This window comes from Mastomys coucha, unplaced genomic scaffold (assembly GCF_008632895.1).
Source record: "Mastomys coucha isolate ucsf_1 unplaced genomic scaffold, UCSF_Mcou_1 pScaffold23, whole genome shotgun sequence".
Lineage (NCBI taxonomy): Eukaryota > Metazoa > Chordata > Mammalia > Rodentia > Muridae > Mastomys > Mastomys coucha.
Window position 1 is genome coordinate 68,499,050 of NW_022196906.1, and position 26,295 is coordinate 68,525,344.

The 26,295-nt window shown below is 39.5% G+C and overlaps 1 protein-coding gene across 1 annotated transcript in view; it reads right to left on the reverse strand.

The window, feature by feature from the left end:
* Unc13c (unc-13 homolog C) overlaps nucleotides 1–26,295 on the reverse strand; it is a 465,433-nt gene that overhangs the window by 311,835 nt on the left and 127,303 nt on the right. Inside the window, exons 3-4 of the mRNA XM_031344063.1 lie at nucleotides 17,260–17,282; nucleotides 16,633–16,697 (exon numbers count right to left, since the gene is read on the reverse strand). Of these exons, the coding sequence (XP_031199923.1) occupies nucleotides 16,633–16,697; nucleotides 17,260–17,282 (88 nt within the window). The remainder of the gene's footprint in view (nucleotides 1–16,632; nucleotides 16,698–17,259; nucleotides 17,283–26,295) is intronic.

Genomic DNA, 26,295 nt, shown 5'->3' on the forward strand with positions numbered 1-26,295 from the left:
TATCATATAATGATATTCTAAGGATTGATTGTTCCTGTTCTAAACAAGGCAGTATGTACTGTTAGGAAGGCATAATGGTGTACTTTTTCTGTCTTCTACCTAGCCTTCTAGGCTTTATGCCATTCTCCCCTAGCTACAACTTCTATTAGCACTAAATCTCAAATCCCTTACAATTTAGCCCAATAGCTCTAGTCATTCATTCAAATTAACAATCATTTCCTGTTATTCTCAAGCCAAGCATGCTGCAAGCTGGAGTCATTTTCTAGAACTGTTTCAATGGTATTTCAGAAACTTTACCACTGCTGAGTCTCCAAAATATAACAAAGTCCCTATGTCCACCTCACACTTTAGGCAATTTGAATTTTCAAGCCATCATTTATGTCTTTGCCAGCTTCTCCCAGAAGAAAATTGGAATGTCTTCAAAGGAAGACAAAGTGTGCACCCATGTAATACCTGGAGGCTGGCAGAGGTGACTAGGATGCTGCCTATCCACAATGGAATACCTGAAGGAATGTGAGACCACCAGGATCCTTCTTCTCCTCAATCTAATGATACCTAAGAGAAGGAAGAGGTGGCTAGGATCTTGTTTTCCCACAATGCACTGATATCTAACAAAAGATGGAGGTGTCCTAGGCTCTGTATTCCCACATACAGTGATATCTAAGGGAACACAGAGGCCCCCTATGACTCACTGGTTCTCTAGGATACCACTTCCACCATGGTGAGCTAACAATCCTTCAGGTATTTAGACTAAGTAAAGCAGGTTTTAAAACACAGCAAAAAAAAAAATGCATATTGTCAGGTAGTAGTTTAGTGATTTCCAATTGGCACCAGCCTATCTTCAAAATATGTCACACTAGTCATAAGCCTTCTACCAAATTGGACAGGTAGTTCTTATATCAAAGCAATTGCTTCTGACCATAGTATAGCAAGAAATTCCAGTCAATAAATCAAATGCCGATTGACATATGTCAGCCACAGGAAAACACGGCTTTAATTTCCAATTCCTATACATTGTGTGTATCATCCTCTCAATTGCTTTTCTAGCTAACTGCAGCAAGCACAAAAGGAAAGATGGCTGCATATGTCACATCTTCTATACAGATCCCAAGGACCTATAGAATGGACAGGGCTTTTGCATTTGCTGTGCTCTGCAGCAACCCATTGACTTGATGCCAAGTGACATATTATTATCATCTCCCATGAGTTTTTCCTTTCTATGTCAATGAGAATTAGCATTACTATTTTGTCACATTTTTACTATGTGTATGTTATCTGCTTCTCTGACCTAAATAGAGTCTGATGCTAGAGGAAACTCTGGTTACCTATCTGGTAGAGTTCTACTGTAGCTGGATTGACAGCAAACACAAAATTGCTAACCATTAATATATAATGAGTGTTATGTGTTGCCAGCAGGGAAATGCTCAGTGGTAGGCTGTAGAAAGAAAGACTTTCTATGCAGGGGTGGCAGTATCTGAGTGCACTAATAACACAAAGTGTGTCTTCTGGCCGAGGACAAAGAAACAGCTCTTTCCCCTGACTGCAGTTCCCTGTTCCCCATGACTGGCAGAAGAGTGTTACATCAAGGACTGACAGTTATGGCCAAAGAAATGTACCAGGTGGGGCCCAGACTATGACACTACCTTTTCAAGCTTCATTCTATGCACTTTCTTCAGTAGATCCCAAGAAAAGTGGCTGTATAGAGGAAGTGTGTTGCTCAATTTAACTCTCTCACGAAAGGTTCTGGTGAGCTAGACACTCGTGTTACATCACAGGAACTACCTAGTGGTAAGCGGGGGCAGCCAAGATCATCCAGGGTGGGCGTTTATCTGTTCACTACTAATTTTTTCAGTTTGACATCTAGAATTTTGCATTTTGGAAAGCCCCTCTTTTGTATCTAGAAGATTCTACCTCTGATCACCATAAACAAAGTTGTGCTTTTTTGGCGCTCTGTCATAAAACTATCCTCACCCCCCACCTCCCACCCATAGATGCTGGATAAGAAGTGGGAGAGATTAAATGATCCTGTGAATATATAATAGTGTAATGTGATTGAAAACATTGTCCATGGTTTCCATATTAAGGCAGTGAGACAGAGATTCTGTAGCGGTGGCTTAGAATCTACCTGTTTCAAGTACATGTCCTGAAGCCATCTTTATTTGTGTAGATGGATTATATTGTGACGGTGTCACCTTTCTGAAGAGATTTGTACTTGGATTGTTCTAGCAGTGCAGGTTTGTACACACCTCAGGCTCTGGCTTCTCCTGCCTGGCATTGTTGAGTACAACATCAAGATAATGAGCTGGAGGTACAGTGATGCTTATCATGGCTGACAGAGTTGTGTGAAAGTCCTCAAAGCAAAAGACGTAGCAGCATGCCTGAGTGCACCTGCTGCAGGAGGCTAGTGTCTCTCTAAACATTAAGTCTTTCATACTTTTGACAGGTGAGTCTGCCCTAGTTGTTAAAACCTATACATGTGAATTTATGCTGTGAATTTAAGCTCACGGGCTTCTCGTTCTCTTTCCTCTCCAAGGAGTTGTTTTCAACAATGATGCTCTCAGGACATCTGAGTCGTTGATATAAGGTGCAGAAATTCACCACTGTACATGATTCAGAGGCTACTACACATGCTTCCTATATATAGTCAGGATTCAGAGTTTCAGCTACCTCTCCTGTAGGAGGGACTAAGCAAGAGCTTGCCACATGGGGAGCTGACACATGAAATAACCATTTCCGGACAGAGGCAACTTGAGAGGCTAGGGACCAATGGGACGCTGGGAAGCAGGTATAATGGTTTGCCTATTTCCTGAAATAAATGAATTCTGCTTTTGCCACTTGCCTGACTCCCAGGATCCTGTGCCTCCCTACCCCCATGCCTCCAAGGGTCCCAGCTGGGGAAAACAAGACTCTCCAAATATACCTTGCTTATTACTTTTAAATTTAGCCTCAGGCAAATTCTTTGGACAGGGGAAGAAAGCAGCCCCATTTTTTTTGCCAAAATATCATAAGAATATAACAATACACAGTATGTATAATACTTGGTGTGATGCATAGCAGAATGGATCCGGACATGATGTTAGTTATTTGAATATCAGATATCTATCAATCTGATGTAATAGTGAAGCAATGAAGTCCTATAATCCTGTAGGGCGTGTTAAATCTCAGGCCTGATATTTGGGCATTCTTTCACCTTGAATATACCTCATTTCTCTGAGCCACAGTTACTTTATTGTAAAGTTACAGTTCTTACCTACCTCAAAATTTGTTGAGAGAATTAAGCAAAGCACTACACAGTGTTTCAATATGGGTCAGTTATGGCATGTCAAAAAGTATTAGTGATGGGCTCGTCAGAATAATTATGAATGAGACATGGTTCCATTTTTTTTTTAAAATATCACCTAAAACACCTCTTCGTCACGAGCCTGTCATCTCTCTGTGGCTTCCAAATGGTAAAGATGGCTTAGAGAGAGAAGCCTCTTCATCTGCTAGTCTTAGTTTTTAGAATCAATGTGCTTTGAAAATTATAGCGCAGTTCTGGCAGCAGGCTGTTAAATATTTAAGAAAGTGTTATGGATTGAGGAGCTTGCTACTTTAAATGAAGAGTGGAATATTATAAGGCTGTAGAGGCATATTATTTTATGAACTGTGATGATTTTCTTGTTCTGCTGTATTATTGTATGGGCTCCAGAGAGTGTCTGCAAACTTCCTTCATAGTTTACAGGAATGTTTACTAAATTGTTACCTCCTCCTTCCCCTCAGTCATAGGACTTCTGGCAGTCTCTGCCGGAAGGCTGACACCTGGGAAGCTGGGACAGATGCAGACTGTCAGTCCTTGAAAAAGCCACCTGAGCATGCCCACCGCCTGAGGATGGCCACCACCTGAAGACCTTTCGAACCTGGGGACCCTTGGCACCTGAACCTTTTTTGTAGTATGCAAATATCATGTAATCTAGAGATTTGGTTTCGGTTTCTCCTGTGACTATAAAAACCCTGGCTTATTCTAAGGAAAATGAAGTCTTGATTGGGCTATTTCAACTTGACTTCGTGATTTCTCTTTGCATTTCGAACCCCTATTTCAGGTCCTTTGTTCCCTCCTGGCTGAGAGAACCCAGTTCGTGAAACTGCGGGAAGTTTCACTAAATAAGGCTAACAATCATACTATGTATGCTTTCTTGGGAAATATAATGGCTACTCTAGAGTTATTAATTACTCCTCATTGATTTTTTTTTCCATTGACATTTTTTATGTTAGCTATTCTCGTCATGACACTTTGGAATTAATCTATAGGGTTAGGAATTAGGGTGTGTATGCATCATAACTTCCTCTTGTTTGGTGGAGTCGTACTTGTGTGTTTTGGCTTAGTCCTTGTGGTAGTTTAGATGAGAATGACCCCCATAGGCTCACACATTTGAATACTTAGTCCATAGTTGGTAGAACTGTTTGGGAAGAATTAGGAGATATGGCCCTGTTAAAGGAAGGGCAGGCTTGTCACAGGACAGGCTTTGAGGTTTCACAAACCTTCTATCATCTCTACTTCCTGCTTGTGAAATGTAAGATCTCAGCTGATGCTCCAAACTGCCTGTTGCTATCTGAAACCATTTGAAGGCATAAGCCAAATGAAATGCTTTCCTGTATAACTTGTCTTGATCATGATGAGTTATCACACCAATAGAAAATAAACTAATACAGAAGTTGGTACTAGGGAGTGGGCTATTGCTTTGCAGAACCTGACCCTGTTGTTTTTATGAGGACTGTAGAAGACTTTGGGACTTTGGACAGAAAAGTGGTTGAAGCTTGTAAGCAGAACTTAGTGGGCCATCCTAGGAGGAGCCGGAAGGCAGTGGTGCTGAGAGCTATGCAGACTGTGAAGGCCCAGCTCAAGAGGTGTCAGAGAGGGATAGTACCTACCAAGTGGGATGGAGACTATTCTTGGGATATTTTGAGGAACAATGGGCTTGTTTTCTACCCCTGTCCAATCAATATGCCTGAGGCAAAATTTAAAAATAACCAGATTAATTCCTTTGGCAAGGAGATTCAAGAAAGCCTGGTATTGACTCTGTCATGTGGCTATTAGTAACCACTCCTAAGCATGTCTCCAATGAAAAAGAGCAAATGGAGCAAAAAGAAATTAAAAATGTACAGTTTGAAGAGAAAAAAAAAGAACACTGGGAAGTTTAATGGTGGAGCCAAGGCTGATGCTGAAAAAATTAAGGAGAAGCCTTATCTGAATTGAGAAAAATGGAGGGGTACCTTCAAGGCAAGACCCCACCCAGCTAAGCTTCCAACCCTTGAAAGTAAAATGCCTAAAGCATTTTCTGATCCCAGAAAGCAGCAATAAACAAGAACTCCAGCAAATGTGATTTAAAGGTGTCTGGCTCCTTCTCAAGCTGTCAGCTGACCTTTCCAGAGTCTTCAGGTGGCTCTGACTTCAAAGTTATGAAGATGCCTGAAGAAGGACTTGTGGAATCTTCTTCTTCAGTTAAGGAGTGCTGCTGAGAAGAGGCAATGTGTAGCAGGACAGAACCTGAATGAAGGCCTCAGGAAAGCGAGAGGCCCTGAGCGATCATTATGTAAAGCTGGGAAAGGGAATTCTGTGTTTCCTTGGAGACTTCAAGATGTTTGAGGTGCTAGAACCATGGGATATCTGCAGATAGGGAGTTTATCCTGCTCAAGAGAGAGATGTTTGTTGTACGCAGCAAAGACAGAAGAGCAGAACCATATAAGTCCATTGACTTAGTGATGAGCTACTAAATCTGAAGATTGCCTTTCAGGGTTTTATCTTGGTTTGGCTCAGTACTTTATCATTGTGCCTCTATTCCTCTATTTTGAAATGCTAACATCTATTTTGTTCCATTTTATATTGGAAGTATGTTATTTGCTTTTTTATTTTAGACAGGCTGTTAAAGAGATTTCCGGAAGTCTCAGAAGAGACATTGGACTTTAAAGTGTTGAGACTGAAAAACTATGGGGTAGGGGGGTAAAATTGGACTAATTACAGTTTGCATTATAACATTTCCATAAGCCTATGGGAGGTAGGGAAGAGAATGTGGTGGTTTGGATGAGAATGCCTCTCATAGGCTCATTTTTTAAAATTGGGTATTTTATTTGTTTACATCTCAAATGTTATCCCCTTTCCTGGTTTCCCCTCTGCAAACCCCCTATCCTATCCCCCCTTATGCTGCTTCTATAAGGGTGCTGGCCTACCCACCCACCCACTCCTACCTCACCACCCTAGCATTCTTCTACACTGGGGCATCAAGTCTTCATAAGACCAAGGGCCTCCCCTCCCATTGATGCCAGATAAGGCCCCTTCAGCTCCTTTATTCCTTCCCCTAACTTCTCCATTGGGGTCCCTGTGCTCAGTCTGATGGGTACCCACATCTGTATTGGTCAGGATCTGGCAGAGCCTCTCAGGAGAGAGCAAACACTTCTTGGCATCAGCAATAGAGTCTGAGTGTGGTGTCTGCATGTGGGATGGATCCCCAGGTGGGCAGTTTCTGGATAGCTTTTCCTTCATTCTCTGTTCCACTCTTTGTCCCTGTATTTCCTTTAGACAGGAGCAATTCTGGGTTAATATTTTGGAGATGGGTATGGTCCCATCTCTCAACTGGTGGGCCATGTCTAACCTCTGGATATGGTCTCTACAGCTCCTCTCTCTACTTTGTGGGGTATTTAACCTAATGTCATCACCTTGGAGTCCTGGTTCTGGGAGGCTCTTGCCTTCCTGGCATCTGGGACTTTCTGGTTGCTACTCCCAGTTCCCTATGCCACACCACTACACACCTCTGTTCAATTTCCTGAACCTCTGTACATCTCCTACATCTCCTCCCATACCTGATTTTTGCCCTCTTTTTCCCCTCCCTCTCTTCTCTTCCCCCCAAGTCCCTCTCACCCTCTACTTCCCTTGATTATATTGTTTTCCCTTTTAAGTAGGACTGAATCAACTCTTTGGTCTCCCTTCTTCTTGAGCTTCAGTATCTAAATTAACAAAATATAAAATGTAAAGGGAGATACAACAACAGAAACTGAGGAAATTCAAAAAAATATCAGATCCTACTATAAAAGCCTATATTCAACAAAACTGGAAAATCTGGATGAAGTGGACAATTTTCTAGACAGATACCAGGTACCAAAGTTATATCAGGATCAGATAAACCATCTAAACAGTCCCATAACCTCTAAAGAAATAGAAGTAGTCATTAAAAGTCTCCCAACCAAAAAAAGCTCAGAACTGGATGAATTTAGTGCAGAACTCTACCAGACCTTCAAAGAAGACCTGATACCAATACTCTTCAAATTATTCCACAAAATAAAAAGAGAAGGAACACTACCCAATTTGTTGCCACAGTTACACTGATACCAAAGCCACACAAAGACCCAACAAAGAAAGAGAACTTAAGACCAATTTCCCTTACGAATATTGATGTAAAAATACTCAACAAAATTCTCACAAACCAAATTCAAGAACACATCAAAATAATCATCCACCACAATCAAGTTGGTGTTATCCCAGGGATGCAGGGATGATTCAATATACAGAAATCCATCAAACTAATCTACTACATAAACAAACTCAAAGAAAAAAAACCACATGGTCATTTCATTAGATGCTGAAAAAGCATTTGACAAAATTCAACATCCTTTCATGTTAAAAGTCTTGGAGAGATCAGGAACCTAAACATAGTAAAAGCAATATACAGCAAACTAGTAGCCAACATCAAACTAAATGGAGAGAAACTTGAAGAAATCCCACTAAAATCAAGGACTAGCCAAGGCTCCCCACTCTCTCCATATCAATTCATAGGCTCATATATTTGAATATTTGATCCCCAGCTGGTAGACCTGCTGGCAGGAATAGGAGGTGTAGCCTTGATGGAGGAGATATCTCACATGGTCAGGCTTTAAGGCATCAATAGCTTCCCATCATCTCCAGTGTGCTCTTTGACTCCAGCTTATAAAATGGGAGCTCTCAGCTGCTATTCCAGCCTCCTGCTGCTTTGTCTTTGCTACACTGTTATGGACACTCACCCTCTGAAACTATAAGCCCAATTAAATGCTTTTTTTATAAGTTGCCTTGGCCATGGTGTTTTACCATAGCAACAGAAAAATAAACTAATACAGTCATTTTCTAACATTGGTCATTAATTCTACTCCATATAACAGGTAATATGTTCCACAGTTATGTAACTCACACTTTTTAAAGAGTGCTTGAATACTGACTTCATGAAGATGGAATTTTCTGCCCTCTCATCTAGAAGTTGTTAGAGGATTAAGCTGGATTCTGTGTGATGTATTTAAAAACTCTCAGATTTATTCATGAATGTGAGGCAAGCCAGAGATGGAGAGATCTGTCTTGAAGTTTGGAATATATAAATATTCACCACGGAAGGTGAACACAGAGGAGATCCTGGAAAAATATGGTGTATCTTGTAGTAATTTTCCTAAAAAATAAATCCTATTCTCCTCGAGATTATTATTTGGGGTTTCTCTGGGTTAATATTTTGCTTTCTAGCACAGGTTGGCTGCATATTTGCAACCCTCCTCCTTCAGATTCCTAAAACGTTGGAAATGCCATTACCACATATAACTTTGTCCACCACTCTCCTGAGATTTCTTAACAAAGAATCTAACAGGTGCTCTGTTAGGTGGGTCCTCCCATGATGCTCTAGGGCCAAAGAGAATAATGTCTGCTCTGGACTGTGTGATTGTTTTGTTTTATTTTGATCTTGAAGAGAGACAAAAATCCTTGAATAGGGTCAGGGTAATGAGGTGGAAGAAGTAGCTTATGTCTTCATGTTCTAATAAAAGGGCAGCCTTGTGAGTGGGTATGGCAGACGTCACTGAAACTGACAAGATTTTTCTAAGCACAAAGTTTGGAAAGTATAAGAAGTAAATGATCAGGCCAGGCGGTGGTGGCACACGCCTTTAATCCCAGCACTTGGGAGGCAGAGGCAGGCGGATTTCTGAGTTTGAGGCCAGCCTGGTCTACAGAGTGAGTTCCAGGACAGCCAGGGCTATACAGAGAAACCCTGTCTTGAAAAAACCAAAAAAAACAAAACAAAAAAAAAAAGTAAATGATCTTCTAATAAATGAGAGTTAACAAGAATTAATAACTTGCGCAAAGCAAGGGAAAGTGAGGTTTTGTTGTATTTTTATTTGCTTGTTTGTTTGAGACAGGATCTCTTATAGCCCAAGCTAGCTTCAAAATCGCTGTTGCTGAGGGTAAACATGAGCTTCTGACCCTCCTGGCTACTTGGATTACAGGTGTGCACCATCATGTCCAGTTCATGTTGTTCTAGGAAGCAACCCTAAGATTCTGTGCATGCTAGGCAACACTCCCTCTCTCTCCCTCTCTCTCCACAGTGTTCATGGCCTCTATTAATTGACTATATCCTAAGTGCCTGGATGTTGTTTTGATGGGTAATTACCTAATAAAGAAATATCAGGCCCCATATGAGTTAACTAGTGCTGTGCATATTGATTATGCCATCAGAGTTGAAGATGACTGTGATCCTCTCTAAAGGAGAGAAGATTTAATTTGGACTTGTAGTCATCCTGTGAGAACCCAGGATCTAAAAATTGTATGTGTGTTTCTTAAGAATCAAAGTATTTTCATGCAATTGAAGAAATTTGGTGTTGTGTTTATCCACATTCCTTGTTAGCATTTCTTCTAGGCTCCACCCCACAGTTACCAGGCAACAGCCAGGTATGTCTGACTCTCTATAAACGGGGCTGCTTGCCCTCTTCTCACTCTCTTGCTCTCTTACTCTCTTTCTCCTTTCTCTTTCTGTCTCTCCTCTCCCCATTTGGCTGGCCTCTACTCTTCTCTCTCTCTCTCTCTCTCTCTCTCTCTCTCTCTCTCTGGCTTCCTTTTCCTTTTTATAAAACACAACAATGGTGGTACAACCTGACTGGTATTGAGGATATGTATGTCTGCTCTGGAGGCCAGTGGGCACCTGATGTCCTAGTGTACTCTTGAGTGTGTGTGTGTGCTAGAGTCAGGAGCTTCCTTTTCCTCCCACAGTCCTTCCGGCTTCCATCACTACCTCTGGCATAATCGTGCCTGACAGTAGGTGATAAAGGTTTGCTCTGGAATCATTTAATCACACTAAACTTGTTTAAATGACTATTCAATTTTAGAAATTAATAGGTGCTATATGAATGAAAAATGCTAATGAGAGCTGGGAGGAGGAACACTGTGTTCTTTTCATAAAATAGAGACAGAAATCATGAAAGCTATTCAAATCCACACAAAAGGATCGACATTTCACACTACAGATGAAGACAAGCTGGTAAGTACATTTGAATGGGAAGAAACTGGGTACAAGGAGGCTAATCCTTAATAGCATAGAGATTGGACATAACACAGAAGTGGAAACAAGCTACAGCTGAGGTCAATGGCAGCGTGAATGGAGGTTAAAAATACAGCTTTGTGATTAAAGTGTGGTACAACAATAAATTGTGAAATCAGTCTGTTTCCATCCCAGAAGTTTCATAAAGTTAACAGTCTCTAATCCAGTCTCAATCTAAAGCAAGCTCTCTGCTCTAGAAAGAAGGGAGATATTTTTGCAGAAAACAATTAGCTGGGAGTGAGTCTGGGGCTCTTATTTCCCTCCATTGTGACCCATTAGTGTGGTTAGTACAGAATTTACTATGTGGGCTAGCTCACTGCTAAATACTTTGAGATCTAAGAGCAGAGGATGCAGGATGTAGGGTCAACTGGAGGCCCTTAGAGGAGGGATTTAGCAGTGGGCACCATCATTGTCTAGGCTTAAAGGGATTTCAGATTCATGAACATGAGTGTCAGGAACCAGATTTGTGAAATACAACTAACTGAAAGAAACAATTCCTGGGTACAAGAAAGAAGGCTTGATCTAAGAAAAAGTAGGCCCTGGGACCTTGGAAAATCAGAACAAACCTAGCTTCTGTGTTAAACAGATAATTTAGAGGCTGGCTAGGAGCAAATCAAAGATAGGAGTCTCGAGGAAAGTATGAGGACAGTGCAGCCTTGAAACTTTATGGAGAAATAGAAACACAATAGCAACCACACATTTGTGCCAGGCCCAGGAGTGTGAATAGTGTATGCCCCTGACTTTAGTTAGGTCCTACAGCAGAGCTGTTGCAATCAAGGTGAAGCATAAAATGAGGAAACAACAGGAAACATTGACTTGTATGTTTTTGCAAGCTGTGTGTCCATAGAAACAGTTGAACAGCCTTGGAAATCTGGGCCTTTTTTTCTTCCCAATTTTAACAGTTTGAAAATGATGTTAGAATGCAATTCCTATCCCCCTCTCTGAGAGTCCCTCACACCCTGTCAGTTTCCCTCAAGAGACATTCTCTACTTTTCTTCCTACCTGTTCCTTCCTTGCCTCTCTCCTGGTAACAGAGGATGGGAGATGTAAGACACCTGTGCATGAGGGAAGAGCCACAGCCCATTTCAGAATCATGAGCCTACCATCACATAAGCTAAAGAAATGTAGTGATCTTGAAAAGCAGTCTGCAGTGTGGAGGAAGAGGAAGAGGGGTGTGAATCTCCAGCTCCAAATGGTCATTCGTTATGAAACTCTCTATGTGGTAGCAGTTTCCTAAAATGGGCCTTGAGTTTATGACCCAAAAAGCTTCCTATGTATTTTGTTTTCTGACTCTGTGCTTATGCCTTCAACATGTCCACAACAATTTCTGGTCCTCAGTAAGGAAAGCGTGCTTGATCTCATCACAGACATACTTGGCACACATGTAACCACTCACTGTAGGCTGTACTGCTATGCGTCTTTGTTTAGACAATTGCAGAAGAACTTCAGGTCTTACAGAATGAACCTCCTGACATTTGCCTGGGCACATGCCACATGAGGATGTTGGTGCTTTCCCAGCCTTTTTGGTATAAAGGTTAACAACCCTATTATCAGGGCTTTGAGACAGCCTGATTTTATTAGAGGCTATATTGCAAGAGAGCCTAGGATGGTATGTCAGATGGTATGAACCATTCTGACTGCCTTCAAGCAGCATCCTTGGAAGAGGAACAAGCTGTAGCATTTCTTAAATTCTCCTTCAGATAAGGCTGGTACTTGGGGAATAAAGCACAATGAGACATGGAAATGCTCCCCATGCAACAGGGAGACTCTGATGACAGTTGTCTCAAAGAAGAGACAATCCAAAGGGTGTCATTCTAAATAAAATGAGGGCTTATATTTGGAGAAGTGTCTCATACCATCTCACTCACAATTATTAGGTGGTTTTGTTTAGCTGTGGCTGGGTCCTAAGGAAGTTCATTCAGATACTAAGATATCCCTTAGAGAGAATCTGACTAGAGCATGGTAGTTTGATGGCAGCCTCTAGCTGTCGCATTCCCAGAAGCCATAATAGCATCAATTGCTGGGCTATATTTCTTACAAGCTGCTCCCAACTAAAACTGGACCCATAGAGGCCATACAGCTGGCCACTTACCAGATGCAGGGCTCTTCCAGATGGCAGCCTTCTTTCTGCCTTGCAGCTCTCTCTAACATGTCTTTCTTGTGATTGGTTTCTGGATCTTCACATCTAATCCCTTTTCCTCCCCATGCCTGCTGCCTTTTTCAGATGTTAGAGCTGCACCAGGGGCCTTGTTTCCTATACCTGTTCCCTTCCCACTTATCAATGAGGCAGCCTCATGTCAAGCTAGCAAAGGACTGATGGCTGCTTTCCATACAAGTCTTTCTTTACACTTATGACAAAAATTTCCCAAACTTTATCAAATTACTAAATGTAAGATGCTGTAGATTTCATGAGGTATGCACCCCTTCCAGCCTTCTCTCTCAACCTATTCTTTTCTTCACATTTTCTCTCTCCTGGTTTTTCTCTCAGAGGAGGCCTTTGGCATCTTCACTCTGGCAAAATAGAATGAAGCATGGTGTATCCTTGCTAGTAACACTAAAAAGAATGTGTAAAGTCCTGAGTGAAAACTATAATGTGGGATTGTTACTCTCTGATCTAGCTTCAGGAGGAATGTGCTGCTTTTCATGGACGCAGGGGAAAGCATTGGATGAATGGGGTGCAGTTGAGTTTGAGAGTATGAGGTATGAGAAGCTGGATGGTGGCTGTGAAAGACAAGGCATAGAATCACCAAGGAGCAGTGTCTCCTAGATGTTGAAGTTGGATCCGCTCTCAGTTTTCCTGGACAGTAAAATATGTGAATGACAGCCACACTGCCTGGAATCCCCTCCCCCCCCAAAAAAAATCAAATGCTTTTAGGAAGGTAAAGGAAGCACATCTTATTGAAGGAACACTCTCCAGGCTTTTCCTGAAAGGAAATAAGTATTCAGGCAGAGACAAGTCACTCTTCTTTTCTTTTTCTTTATTTTCTCTTCTCTTCTTTTCTTATTTTTATAAAGTTTTATTTCAAGTCTCTTTATGCCTCTTCAAAAAGGAATAGGTCAATAGCAGTCACGTTAAAAAGATATAAATACAAGAGTCAAATATGTCCATAGTGATACAAACTATCTCTCTATGTCTGTCTGTCTCTCCCTCTGTGCCTCTCTCCCTCTCTCTCTCTCTGTCTCTGTCTGTCTCTCTCTGTCTCTCTCTGTCTCTCTCTGTCTGTCGCTCTTTCTCTCTGTCACACATACACACACAGGTATGAGGCATGCACAATGATTATCTAAGGCCATGATTTCATATCCTCAGCATCCAAGCAAAATGCCAAGCATAAGCAATGTGCCCTTATAACCCTACTGATAGGGAGATAGCAATAGGCAGGTGCTTAGGCCTTGCTGGCCAGCCAGTCTCACCGAGTTAGCAAATTCTGGGCTCAGTGATAGATTTTAACTCAAAAAATTAAGTGGAGAACACTGGGTATCAACCTCTAACCTCCATGTATGAGTGCACACACATACATACATGCACATATGTACACACAGGCACAGGCATACAAGTATGCATATGCAAGCACACACATATACACACACGTTAATGCACCTTTCATATACAGTCATAAATTTATATATTGCTGAATTAATAAAAATATGAGTGCAGGACTTTGTTGCTATCACATGATAAAGATGTATGTCCCGACATGAGTTATGGGATCAAGTTGTTTGTGAAGTGATGGGTATCATTACAGGTGGAGATAGAGGCCCACAACCCAGTATCATGACACCACACCACATCGCATCTTCATAACCAAACTGGAATTCAGCTTAAATTATTTTTGAAGATGACCCTCTTATTTAATTAGCTGTAAGTTTTAGCAAACAAAGAAATACTTTCATAGGATAGTGAAGAACTGTGTTATAAATTAATTGAACTTCCCTTGGGTATTTCATAGTGCTCCTTTAAGAAAGCTTACTTAAGTCATTCTGAGAGACATCAGGCATGTGAGCCACTCATCACATATTTAAAGACATAATACACACTGAGATGGCTGCTGTTAATTTTCAATGACACACCTATAAACACCTAGCAAAAGAGCATCTGAGAGTGTTTAAAGAATTATCTTCATTACATTGATTCATATGGGAAGACCCATTCACTGTGGGCAGGATTGTTTCCTAGGCTTGGGATCCTGGATTGAATAGATTGGAGGAAGCCATCTAAGTCCTAGCATGTTTACACTCCTGGTCTCAACCTCCTTGTGGATGTAATGTGACCGACCAGCTGATAGATCCTGCTGCTATAATGTCTTCACAGTGATAAACTGCAGCCCAGAACTGTGAACTAAAATAAGCCCTTTCTCCCTTAAGCTGCTTTTTTCAAGCTATTTCATCATAATAGGCAAAAAGCTAAGACATATACATAATAAAATATGTACTCATTATATTTATTGGGAAAATTAAAATAAAATTAATATATGTACATATATGAATTTATAAGAAATTTAATCTTGAAATCTTGAAATTAAATACATACTAGTTATCTTAATGTATTTTTATTAAATACATACTAGTTTAAGATAACTAGTATGTATTTAATAAAAAAAGTTGAAGAAATGAGACTATTATAAAGCAACATACTATAAAAACCTATAGCTTAAAAATCTCAAAGAATGTATAAAATGTTGCTTTATAGACAAATATATTAAAATTTCAACAATATAACACATAATCTATATGCATAGCTATCTATATAGACATATACACAAATTATATTTATTTTTTAATTCAAAAATTACACTTAAAAATCTAAGTATACCTATACAATGGCCACACCAGCTCACATACCCATAAGGACGGGGGAAATTTTGATGAAGGGATATAGGCAGTCAATGGCTACAGAGGGAGGGAGAGTCAGTTTTCTCTAGGGATGAGCCCTGTGGTATGTCATCCAATCCTAAGTGGTCATCCCTAAATACATATACATAAGATGAGTTCATGAGAAGAGATCATGAATTTGAGAGGGAGTGAGGAGCACCAGAAGAGTTGGAGGGGGAGAAAGAGAGGTGAAAATAATATAATGATATAAACACAGTACTCATGCATGAACATCTCAAAAAGTAAAAAAGAAATATTTTATAGAGGGAAAGTACTTAACTAATTTAATGTTTATTATAGAACATCTATGAAAATAGCACCTAAAGCAGTTTTGAGACCACTACAGTAGAAGCCATATACATAATTTTTTTACATATTTATATACATATTTTGAAATATGTGCCCTCATCTAGAATTAATGAAGTGTGAAGTTTGGAAGGCACATGGCTGAGTGAAAACGAGAAAACCACTAGCTGCCCATATGACCAGCACATTGATTGAGCACATGGACTTTTGAATTTGATCATTTGGGTTTAAGTATTGACTTGGCCATTTCTTTCCACTATGGAAAACCTTCTCAGGACCCTCAGACATTGGTGTCCTCATCTGTAAAATGAATATCTAAATAGTACTTACCCCAGGCCACAGTAAGTCTTGAACTAGTCATAAATCAAGCAACTCTAAGAGTTCAGTACAAGGGAACATTTACTTAGCACTTATACCCTCACATGTAGAATGACCTTATGTTAAAATCTGAAATGATGACCGTACCAAAGTACTGATACTCGGGAACAGGTATGAAGTCACAATTGCAGGAAAGGATTAGGGGAACATGCGTAGAATGATGCCCATGTAAAATTTGGGGCTTCAAAGAGAACAATTCTTGTTTGGGTATTTGTTGTTTCTATGATTAAATGTTGAACACATTATATCTTCGGTCATGCAATACAATGCCATATGAAAAACAATGGGATAATCCAGAGTTATTGATATATAAAACTATTCATGCATAGGTAACATACCAGGAAACAGGGGAAAACATAGCTTGGGTAAGTCAGCAGTGTATGATGGTATAGCTGTGCTTGTGAATGAAATGGTAATTTTAGGATCTAAAGTGGTGTGGTAATGATAGTTCTCTCCTTTATGCATATGTCCCCATTGAATTACAAGTATATATTCTGGTGAGAACTTTCGGTCATGAGCATGCAGTGTAGTGTTAAGAAAACTACTATTGGAAACTAGCTAGCTGATGGTTAAAACCATAGCTATTTTACTGTTAAAACAAAACAGTGAGGCTGGCCGTACCACCTCCATCATGATGCAAACACCTCGCCTTCAAAAATCTATATTGGGAAGACAGCCAAGTTCTACTGGCATATGAAATGAATTAGAGAGAGTCAGACTTACTTACCCACTGAACACCTGGAGTGCGGAGAATTTGGAAGCATCCAAATCATTGCCACTTACTATCCGAGCCTTAAACGAATCACAAGAAAACAAAACAAACAGTGTTTAGCATTGTACGACTATGAGTGGGAGACTGGGGGACACAGGCCGACTGCACTACACATTGAGCACCTACGAGATGATGAATGCTAAGCAGGGTCAGCTCCAAGTCAAAGCTCTGTTTAGTCAGGGAGGCTTTGAAATCAGCTGCATTTAAACAGAAGCATTGGAAATGCGTCATATTCCAAATACTCTTTGCCCTTAAAACTTGGTAGGTTGCAGGAGAGACCAGAAATCAGCCAGGAAGGTCAGGAGTTAGCCAGACTTGAGAACAGATTCTCTGTTTGACCTTAGCAGACCCCTGGGTTGGCAAATAGAAGCTAAGGAAGCGCAGCTGGCAAGGTGCAACAACCCCTTTGTAAATGCAACACACTGAGGGACACTTAAAGGACAAAGAACAGAAAGCTGGGAAGACATGCATTTTCCACAACTCAGCAAGAAACCAAAACAAGGCTAACAGGTCACAAACAAACAGGTACAAAAGACAAGATCCATCAGGAGGGAAGAGAAAAAAAAAAGTATGATTGAAAACCTTTTCATCCACAGAGCTGCTATCTGGAAGAGAATCAGGAGAAGGGATAAATGTTAGATGGAGCTTTCCAGCAACTATTGAACATACACATGAAGTCATTGAAACTCTTACAAACTATAAAGGAACCATTTCAAGGCTGAATCCCAAGGGAAGGAGGGATCACTGAGTTTTATAATGTAAATAGCTAGATTTCTGGAAGAATGCTTGAAAAGTAACAAGGGAGAATTCTAGACTCAATAAAAGGAAATGTGTTCTACAAAGAAGACAATTGAAGATTCAGAGGTCCTGGGATCTAACCAAGACTCTGCCACTCATTACATGCCTTGGACCAGCTACCCAACTCCTAAGACTGCAAACCCAGCTCTGAACAGGGTCACACATGCTAATTGTTCACAACATTATTGAGAGAATGAATACTAGGGAAATTCAAGCTGTATACTAGTAGTTATATTGCCATATAATGATTACAGAGGCTAATTTTATCTAAGACTTTTCATCTGAGGTTTCTCACACCATGAAACTTGAGTTAAATTATGAAGAGTCCATCTTACAAATATTAAAACTGGTATCTGCAAAGATTAAATAGCTTCAGATCACAAGCTAATATTCGGCAGAGGGAGGCTCACATCCAGGGAACCCTGGACCTCCATGTGATGCTTCGGAGACTCAGAACAGGTGAGCCATGCAAAGCAACAAGGTTGGTGGGTCCACAGCCTTCCAGTGCAACTTGGAATAAGTCAGGGCCTGATATATTTCAGTTCAGCCTATCACAGGGCCAAGGAAATGGGTGGCAGCGTCCTGTAAGCTCTCCTGGGTGTTTACCAAGTTGCTGTTTTTACATTCCAGTCTGAAGCTGCTAAGACATGGCCACCTATGGGTTACGTGGGATTAATGCTCTTAAATTTATGTACTTTTCCTTATAGAATAAAGCTGGAGAGGTGTCTCTACACAAACTGGAAAGGTACCAGAGCTGGAGTGACTTCCATTTTTAAACATGAATGAGGCTCAGTAAGATAATGTTTCCCAAATTACACAGCTTAGCAACCACCTCTCCTGGTGACAGTTTGAAATATGCTCACTTTTGGACTCATTAAGTATGACTTCATTGCTATAATAAATAGTTTATATATATTTTATAGTATCTCAGGATTGTCTTTAAGTATAAGATAAAATTAAATATTTTAAGAATAAGTTATGAAGCATATTTGTGGCATAAATATTTTAAATACCACTTAAAATATAGCACATAAAATTATGTTTTATTTTAAAAGAATAACATATCCTATTCAAAATGATATTATTCCCACAGATGACTCAAGTCATGCAATGACTAACATGATGTGACATATTAATTAATCACATATCTATTCATCAGACAATTTGTACCAGAACTTTAATAAGTACTAAAGGTTATTTGCTAAAACTTCTTAATAATTCTTAGAAACCACTTAAAATAGGATTGGACTGTGTCTTGCTAAAGTTTAATATTACTAAAATCATTTACTTATGATGAAAATATTAGCCCATCTCTATCAGCAAGCACAGTCTCTGCTATCATTTTGACTTATCTTTAGATGTTCTTACCAGTAGATATTGAAATATGTCAATAAATAAAATAAATATTAGAACTCGAGGAATAAAAGTGCTATTATTTTCCAGGAATTATAGTTTTATAACCAGCACGAAAAACAAAACAGAATCACTAGGAAAATATAAACATTAATGAAATAGCAAAGAAATCAACTATATACTGAACACATAAAATAAAGTCATTACCTATATAATCGTAATAATTGGGATTGAAAAATAGATTAAAAGATCTATTTTAAATGTTTGATGTTTTGAATGAATAATTTATATTAGATATTCTCCATTGATACCTGTCTCCCATGTCAATCATCCAAATGAATAATTAAATTTCCAAGGTCATTACCACTATGCAGCTGTTAAATCTGGTCCATTTACTGTTTATTCATTTGTTTATTCAACACATATTTATTATCAATGGTACCTTTCTGTTCTTTCTGATGCCTTTGTTTTCTTTCTATTATACCACCCCCCTGAAACCTTTCTAAAGTGGGGGTGTGATCAGTTCTCTCCACTTTTCACAACCTGCCAGGGATACCCAGTGTATCCCTGGGACACTTTCATCCCAGGTTACTGCAGTTTCCTGACTCATTTGTCCTCCACAAGCTAAATTGAAGCACAGACATAATTGAAGCACATTTAAACCCCATTCCATGTCAGTCTTTGAAACTTTTGCCTTTACATGTGCTTCCTCCTTCCTCAAATCTCCACAGCACCTCCTCATCCAATAACAGCTTCCCTTCCAAATCTGCCTGAAGTCAATTCTGTGCTCTGGAAAACTTTTATTCACCCAGGGTGAAATTACAGGTATTTGTGAGCCTCCGACGTTGGTTCTGGGAATCAAACTCAGGTCTTTATGTAAGAGCAACAAATGCTTTTTTAATGGCTTGGCCATTTCTCTAGTCTCCATCTCTACTTTTTAAAAAGAAACACAGCTTGAGACCCATGCCATGAGACAGAGCCCACCCCTGACACTATTAACAATACTCTGCCATACTTGCAGACAGGAGCCTGGCATAACTGTCTTCTGTGAGGCTTCATGAAACAATTGATGGAAACTGATGCAGAGGCCGGTCAGAAGCCATCTAGAAGACTAGCGGGTGACTTTCCTGGAGGTGGCCTACCAGTTTTTGCATGGCCTATGATGGGTGAGCTTTTCAAGGCAGGGTCCTAAGACATTTCCTCTCAGGATTGCTTCTTGCAGCTGATATAACTTTTCTCATCACTATTACGTAATGTAATGATTGCAGGACATTAGCCTACCCTGTTGAGTAGATTTCCTGTAGATCAACATAAAGATGAACTTTCATGAATTAATGCTATTTGGATGAATTAATGGTTTTATAGAATCCCTGATTTGATTCAAATCATTTTAGAAAGGAAGTTTTGAGAGATGGTTTTAGTTGTTTTGCCAAAACGATACAATAAAGTTAGAATCAAGAATATGCCCTCTCCTCATAGAATAATAAGAAAAGGCATATAATAAGAAATACATTGACCTTTCAAAATCACACTAAAAAGAAAAATAGGCTTAGGACAAATTTGTGTACAAGAAAAAAACATTCATTTTAGGTCAGATCCAAGGATGAAGCCACAGATGTGCACTATGATAAGGTGAGGCTATGTAAAACTTTGGCTTTCAACTTATAAATGAAACACTGCTTTGAACTTAATACCAACATCCTTCTGTAACTCCTCTTTTTTTGTAACATTTCATTTGTGAGGAAATTTTCTAAAGAACTTTGCTCTAAGAAGGTATAAGAAGGCCAGAGAGAAAGAATAAAGTGTGGCATCCGGGGCTCTGCCCATCCACTCACCAACTGTATGTGTGTTTCTTGTGTGGGGGGGTGCTGCTCCACCATCCAATTGTATATACGTCCATGTCTGTTTGTCTATATATACATGTGTAGGTATATGTGTATTTTGTAAGTATGGGTGAACACTTGTGGAGCTGATAAGACAGGTTGTTGGGCCCGACCAGTGTGTGTGTGTGTGTGTGTGTGTGTGTGTGTGTGTGTGAATATGTATGTGTCTGTATATTGCTTATGTAAAAGATTTTAATCCTTTTTCTTTCTTTTCTCTCTGATTCACAAAGAGTTAATGAGTTCTAAGCATCTCACCTGGTCAGCAAGAGAAACAGAGATTATTAAAGTACAGAGAGTTACAGAGTGAGAAACCAGTGCTTATTAAAACACAAACAGTAAGGGAGTTACAGAGTAAAAGAAAACAGCATTATCATCCCAGAACAGTAAGAAAGAGTTAATTTTCCAGAGGCCATCAGCTTCTGGCCCCAAGAACAATAAGAGAGAGAGATCATCAATCTTTGGCCTTTGTCCAACTTTGTGTCCCACCTCAGTACTTGTAATGCTGGGACAGGCCTATATGCAAACATTAAATGGAGCTTAGGGGATCCTGTGGAAGAGAGGGAGGAAGGATTGAAGAAGCCAGAGGGGGCAAGGGTCAATGACACCACAAGAAAACCTACAGAATCAACTAACCTGGGCCCATAGGGCTTCATCAAGACTGAACTAAGCGGACAGAGAGCATGCTTGGATAGACCTAGGCCCTCTGCACACATGTAACAGTTGTGCAGCTGTGTCTTCTACATGTGAGACTCCTAAAGCTAGAGCAGGGACTGTCTCTGACTAGAGCAGGGACTGTCGCTGACTAGAGCAGGGACTGTCTCTGACTAGAGCAGGGACTGTCTCTGACTAGAGCAGGGACTGTCTCTGACTAGAGCAGGGACTGTCTCTGACTAGAGCAGGGACTGTCGCTGACTAGAGCAGGGACTGTCTTTGACTAGAGCAGGGACTGTCTCTGACTAGAGCAGGGACTGTCTCTGACTAGAGCAGGGACTGTCTCTGACTAGAGCAGGGACTGGCTCTGACTAGAGCAGGGGCTATCTCTGACTAGAGCAGGGGCTATCTCTGACTACACTTGCCTGCCTTTGGACCCTCTCCCCTAACTGGAATGCCTTGCTAGCTACAATAGAAGATGATGCACCCAGTCCTACTGCAACTACATATGCCAAGGCGGGGTGATACCCATGGGTGGCCTCCCCTTTTCTGAGAAGAACAGGAAAAGGGGTGGTTAGGGAGAGGGGAGGGAAGAGGAAGGGACTGTGAGAAGAGGAAGGAGGGGAAGCTGCAATCAGATGTAAAGTAAATAAATAACTTAGTAAAAATATATTATTTAACATAAAATTTAAGTGATCTATAAAAATATTTAAAAATACATAAAACCTGGAACAGTATAACCCTGGAAAAATAATAGTTGAGTGAAATATCAATAAACTAATTTAAGCTGATATTGAAGAATTAATGACTAAGAAAGGGCTCATTTCATAAGAAGAATCCTGAGCAGGCAACAGTGCTCAACAATATGTTATAGCATTATAATACTCATTTTATCTTTATACATATTCCATGAACTTCATGTACATTACAGAATTAAATATAAAACAAAGGAAGAAAAATTAAATACTGAGGAAAATTAGATATTAAAACTGGGATAAAGACAATTCACAAATTAAAATACAACAATGGTAATTAAGTGTGAAAATTATCCAGTTTATTAAAACTATGCCTAATGATGATTAGAAATTAACATGAAATAGAAGAAAGATTAATTTTAATGATATTAAAATTAATTTCCAAGGATATTGAGAATATCATCCATCAGGCAGTGGCATGCACAATTGATGAGATTGAAAATTATAATAAAATTATGATTAACTTTTGGTAAACCTGTTAGTAATGTTTGGACAGGGTATACCAGTTTAGGACACTGATGATAAGGAAATCTTTATTGTGGATGAGCTGGTCTGCCCAGATGCTTCTGTGAAGTTCTGAGCACAGAGACCGTGGGATGTGGCCACATGTCATTGCAGGTATGATGAATTAAGGCTGAGAAGAGTCTTAATGTTGTTCTTATAAAAGAGATACAGATGCACACACACACACACACACACACACACACACACACACACACACACAGACCAAGCATTTTGAAAGCAAGTGTAGAATTATGTTGATCCGTTTCAAGCAGCTGCTAGGACCTCTCAGAGACAGGGGGTCCTCTGGTAGCACCTGCAGAGGATGCAGGTCCCTGACAGCATCTTGACTTCAGGTGGCCAGCTTTCAGAGCTCAGAGACAATCATTGTCAGATATAAAATCATTTAATTTGTGGTACTGTGGGATGTTAGACCTTGGTAAGTCATATGTCTTCAAATACCAAAACACAATTCTTATGTAGAGATGAAATAATCAACTATTACAATAAATAATAGGGAAAGCACACATGATGAAACATGTATGGTATAGATTGATTTTACTTTTGTTTGTGACTGTGCCCTGATATTTTTCCTTCTTGAAGGAAGAAAGTATTTTAGTGGAGCCCATAGTTAAGAGACATTGAATTGTAAAAAAAAACAAAAACAAAAACAGAAACAAACAAAAAAACCCTTGAATTTCAAAAAGAGATTGGCTATTTTAAAGGGATTGAAAATTTAATATGTAAGAATGTGTAAAGACTATGGGACTTTTAAAGTTATTTAGATCTTTGGGATGAATAAGAAAGTTAGAGTTGAGGCTTAATAGTGATGTGTTTGTGTGTCAAGTTGACAAGGGGTCAGTTGTACTGGCTAGTTTTGTGTCAACTTGACACAAGCTGGCGTTATCACAGAGAAAGGATCCTCCCTAGAGGAAATGCCTCCATGAGATCCAGCTGTAAGGCTTTTTCTCAATCAGTGATCAAGTGTGGGAGGGCCCCTTGTGGGTGGTGCAACCCCTGGGCTGGTTGTCCTGGTTTCTATAAGAAAGCAAGCTGAGCAAGCTAGGGGAAGCAAGTCAGTAAGCAGCACCCCTCCATGGCCTCTGCATCAGCTCCTGCCTTGAAGTTCCTGTCCTGTGTGAGTTCCAGTCCTGACTTCCTTTGGTGATGAACAACAATGTGGAAGTGTAAGCTGAAGAAACCCTTTCCTTCCCAACTTGCCTCTTGGTCACAATGTTTTGTGGAAGAATACAAATCCTGAGTAAGACACTTAGAAACAAGGTGTTTGTGTGTGTGTGTGTGCGCGTGTGTGTGTATGATATATATATTCAAAAGCATCAAAACCAGATCAGATAAAGAGAAGAGAGAATACTTGAACTTGAAAATAGCTCTTTGGAAACACAAGTAGACAAATAAAAAGCCAGAGAAACATAAAGAACATTGAAACATGATTAAATGAATACCTACTTTTTTTTGACTACCTAAAAAGAGAAAAACAAAGTTGAGGGACAAAGCTACTTGATATTGTAATTGAACGATAGCAGGTATTTCCCCTGATTTGGGGGAAGATATGGGACTCATGTACAGGAGTCCTATGGGACCCTATGGATGTTTGGTTAACAAAAATGTCCACCATGGCATCTTACATTCAATCTGTCAGAGGCTGAAGAGAAAGAAAAACTTCTAAAATCTACCCTCCAAGCTCACTTTAAAGGTGTCTGTACTAGACTTCCTTATTATGTTCACATTGAAAGAATGAAATGAAAACCCCTGATTCCTGAATCAAATTAACTACAACCTAAGAACACAACATGTAGTAAGGTCATTCTCCAATATAATGAGTGGGAACCAGGGAGGTTATGACCACAGCAGTCTTAAGACTTAAGACTTAAGTCCAGGGATAAATGGTTGAACTAACTCATGAATAAAACAGAGTACAAGATCAGCATACATAATTCATTGATTTTCTGCAGATACATATTTTAACTAGAGATGTGCTGGGAAACCACAAAAGTCATTCCATTTATAGTAGTATAAAAATACATTAAATAATAAATATAACCAATGAAACCTAAAAAATACTCATCAACAAGATAGAAGAAAACATCTAAAAGTGTGAGATGTTTTATGTTCAGGGACTGGAAGAATTAAAATTGAAATGACCATATTACCCCAATATATCAATGTAATTTCTACTAAAATATCATTCATAACCTTCATATAACTAGAACAATGAAAAGACACTGAGAACTTGAAATAGTCAAGCCAATTTTGACAGAGAAGATAAAAACAGGAAGTAGCAAAGCACTTGATTTCAAAGCGTAGGGACCAGACCATGACACTGGCATGAAATAGCACAGGCCAACAGAATAGACAGAATAAAGAGGCCAGAAACAAATGTGTGCTTCTACAGCTGATTGACTTCTAAACAAGGTGCCAAGACCATACATTCCTGGTAAACGGACAGCCTCTTCAATAAAGGTTGCTGAAAAATGTAGATTCTAAGGACTAAATAACACTGAACTTGACTCCTCTGTCTTTTATACAACACTAAGACTCATCAGAAACTAAGTAACAATAAAAATTTGAAACTACTAGAAGATACTATTAGAGATACACTTCAGTGCATTTGAACAAGTAAGGATTTTCTGGTAGAACCCCAGAACTACAGGCAATACAAATTACACACATACACACACACACACACACACACACACACACACACACACACACACACGCATATATGTACATATGTATATATATATACATACACACACATATTTATACATACACATATATATATACATATATATGAAAGAAAATTAAGTTTCTATTGGTAATTTGCTAAACAGAAAACCAAAAGCAAATCAAAGTCATAGTGACTGTGGTAGTTTGGATATGCTTGGTCCTGGGAGTGGCACTATTAGGAGGTGTGACTGTTTGGGAGTAGGTGTGGCCTCATTGGAAGAAGTTTCACTGTGGAGGTGGGCTTTGAGGCTCCTAGGCTCAAGCTCTACCCAGTGCAGCTTGTGGTACAGTCTCTTCCTGACTACTTTCTGATGAAGATGTAGAACTCTCAGCTCCTTCAGTACCATGTGTGCCTGCACTCTGCCATACTTCCCATCAGGATGATAATGGACTGGAACTCCTCTAAGCCAGCTCTGATTAAATGTTTACCGTTATAGTTGTCTTAGTCATAGTGTCTCTTCACAGCAACGAAACCCTAATTAAGACAGTAATAAAATACAAATTTTAACTTTTTCTTGAATGTGATAAAAATGTATTTATTAGAATCCTACAGTATGTCACACATGAATTATTATACTTTAAATCATGAGCAATACAACTATTCCTGTTATGCTTTCTAAAATGTAGAAATTATATGTGTTCTAAAGCTCTTACTAAAGTAATGAACAGATATAATAGACAAAGATGAGGAAAATTACATAGTTTTGCTTACAAACTTGTAAATTTAATAGCGCTACTAAATAATACCAGCTATATGAGAAGTTCAAAATAACTGCTAAGCTATTAAAATGATCAATAATATTAATTACAGTGATTTTGTAAGATCAACATAAAAAGCTCAATATCATGTGTATATTTTAGTTATATTTATCATTAAACTGTTGTTGTGTCGATATGTGTGCTTGGTATGTGTGTGTGTGTGTGTCTGT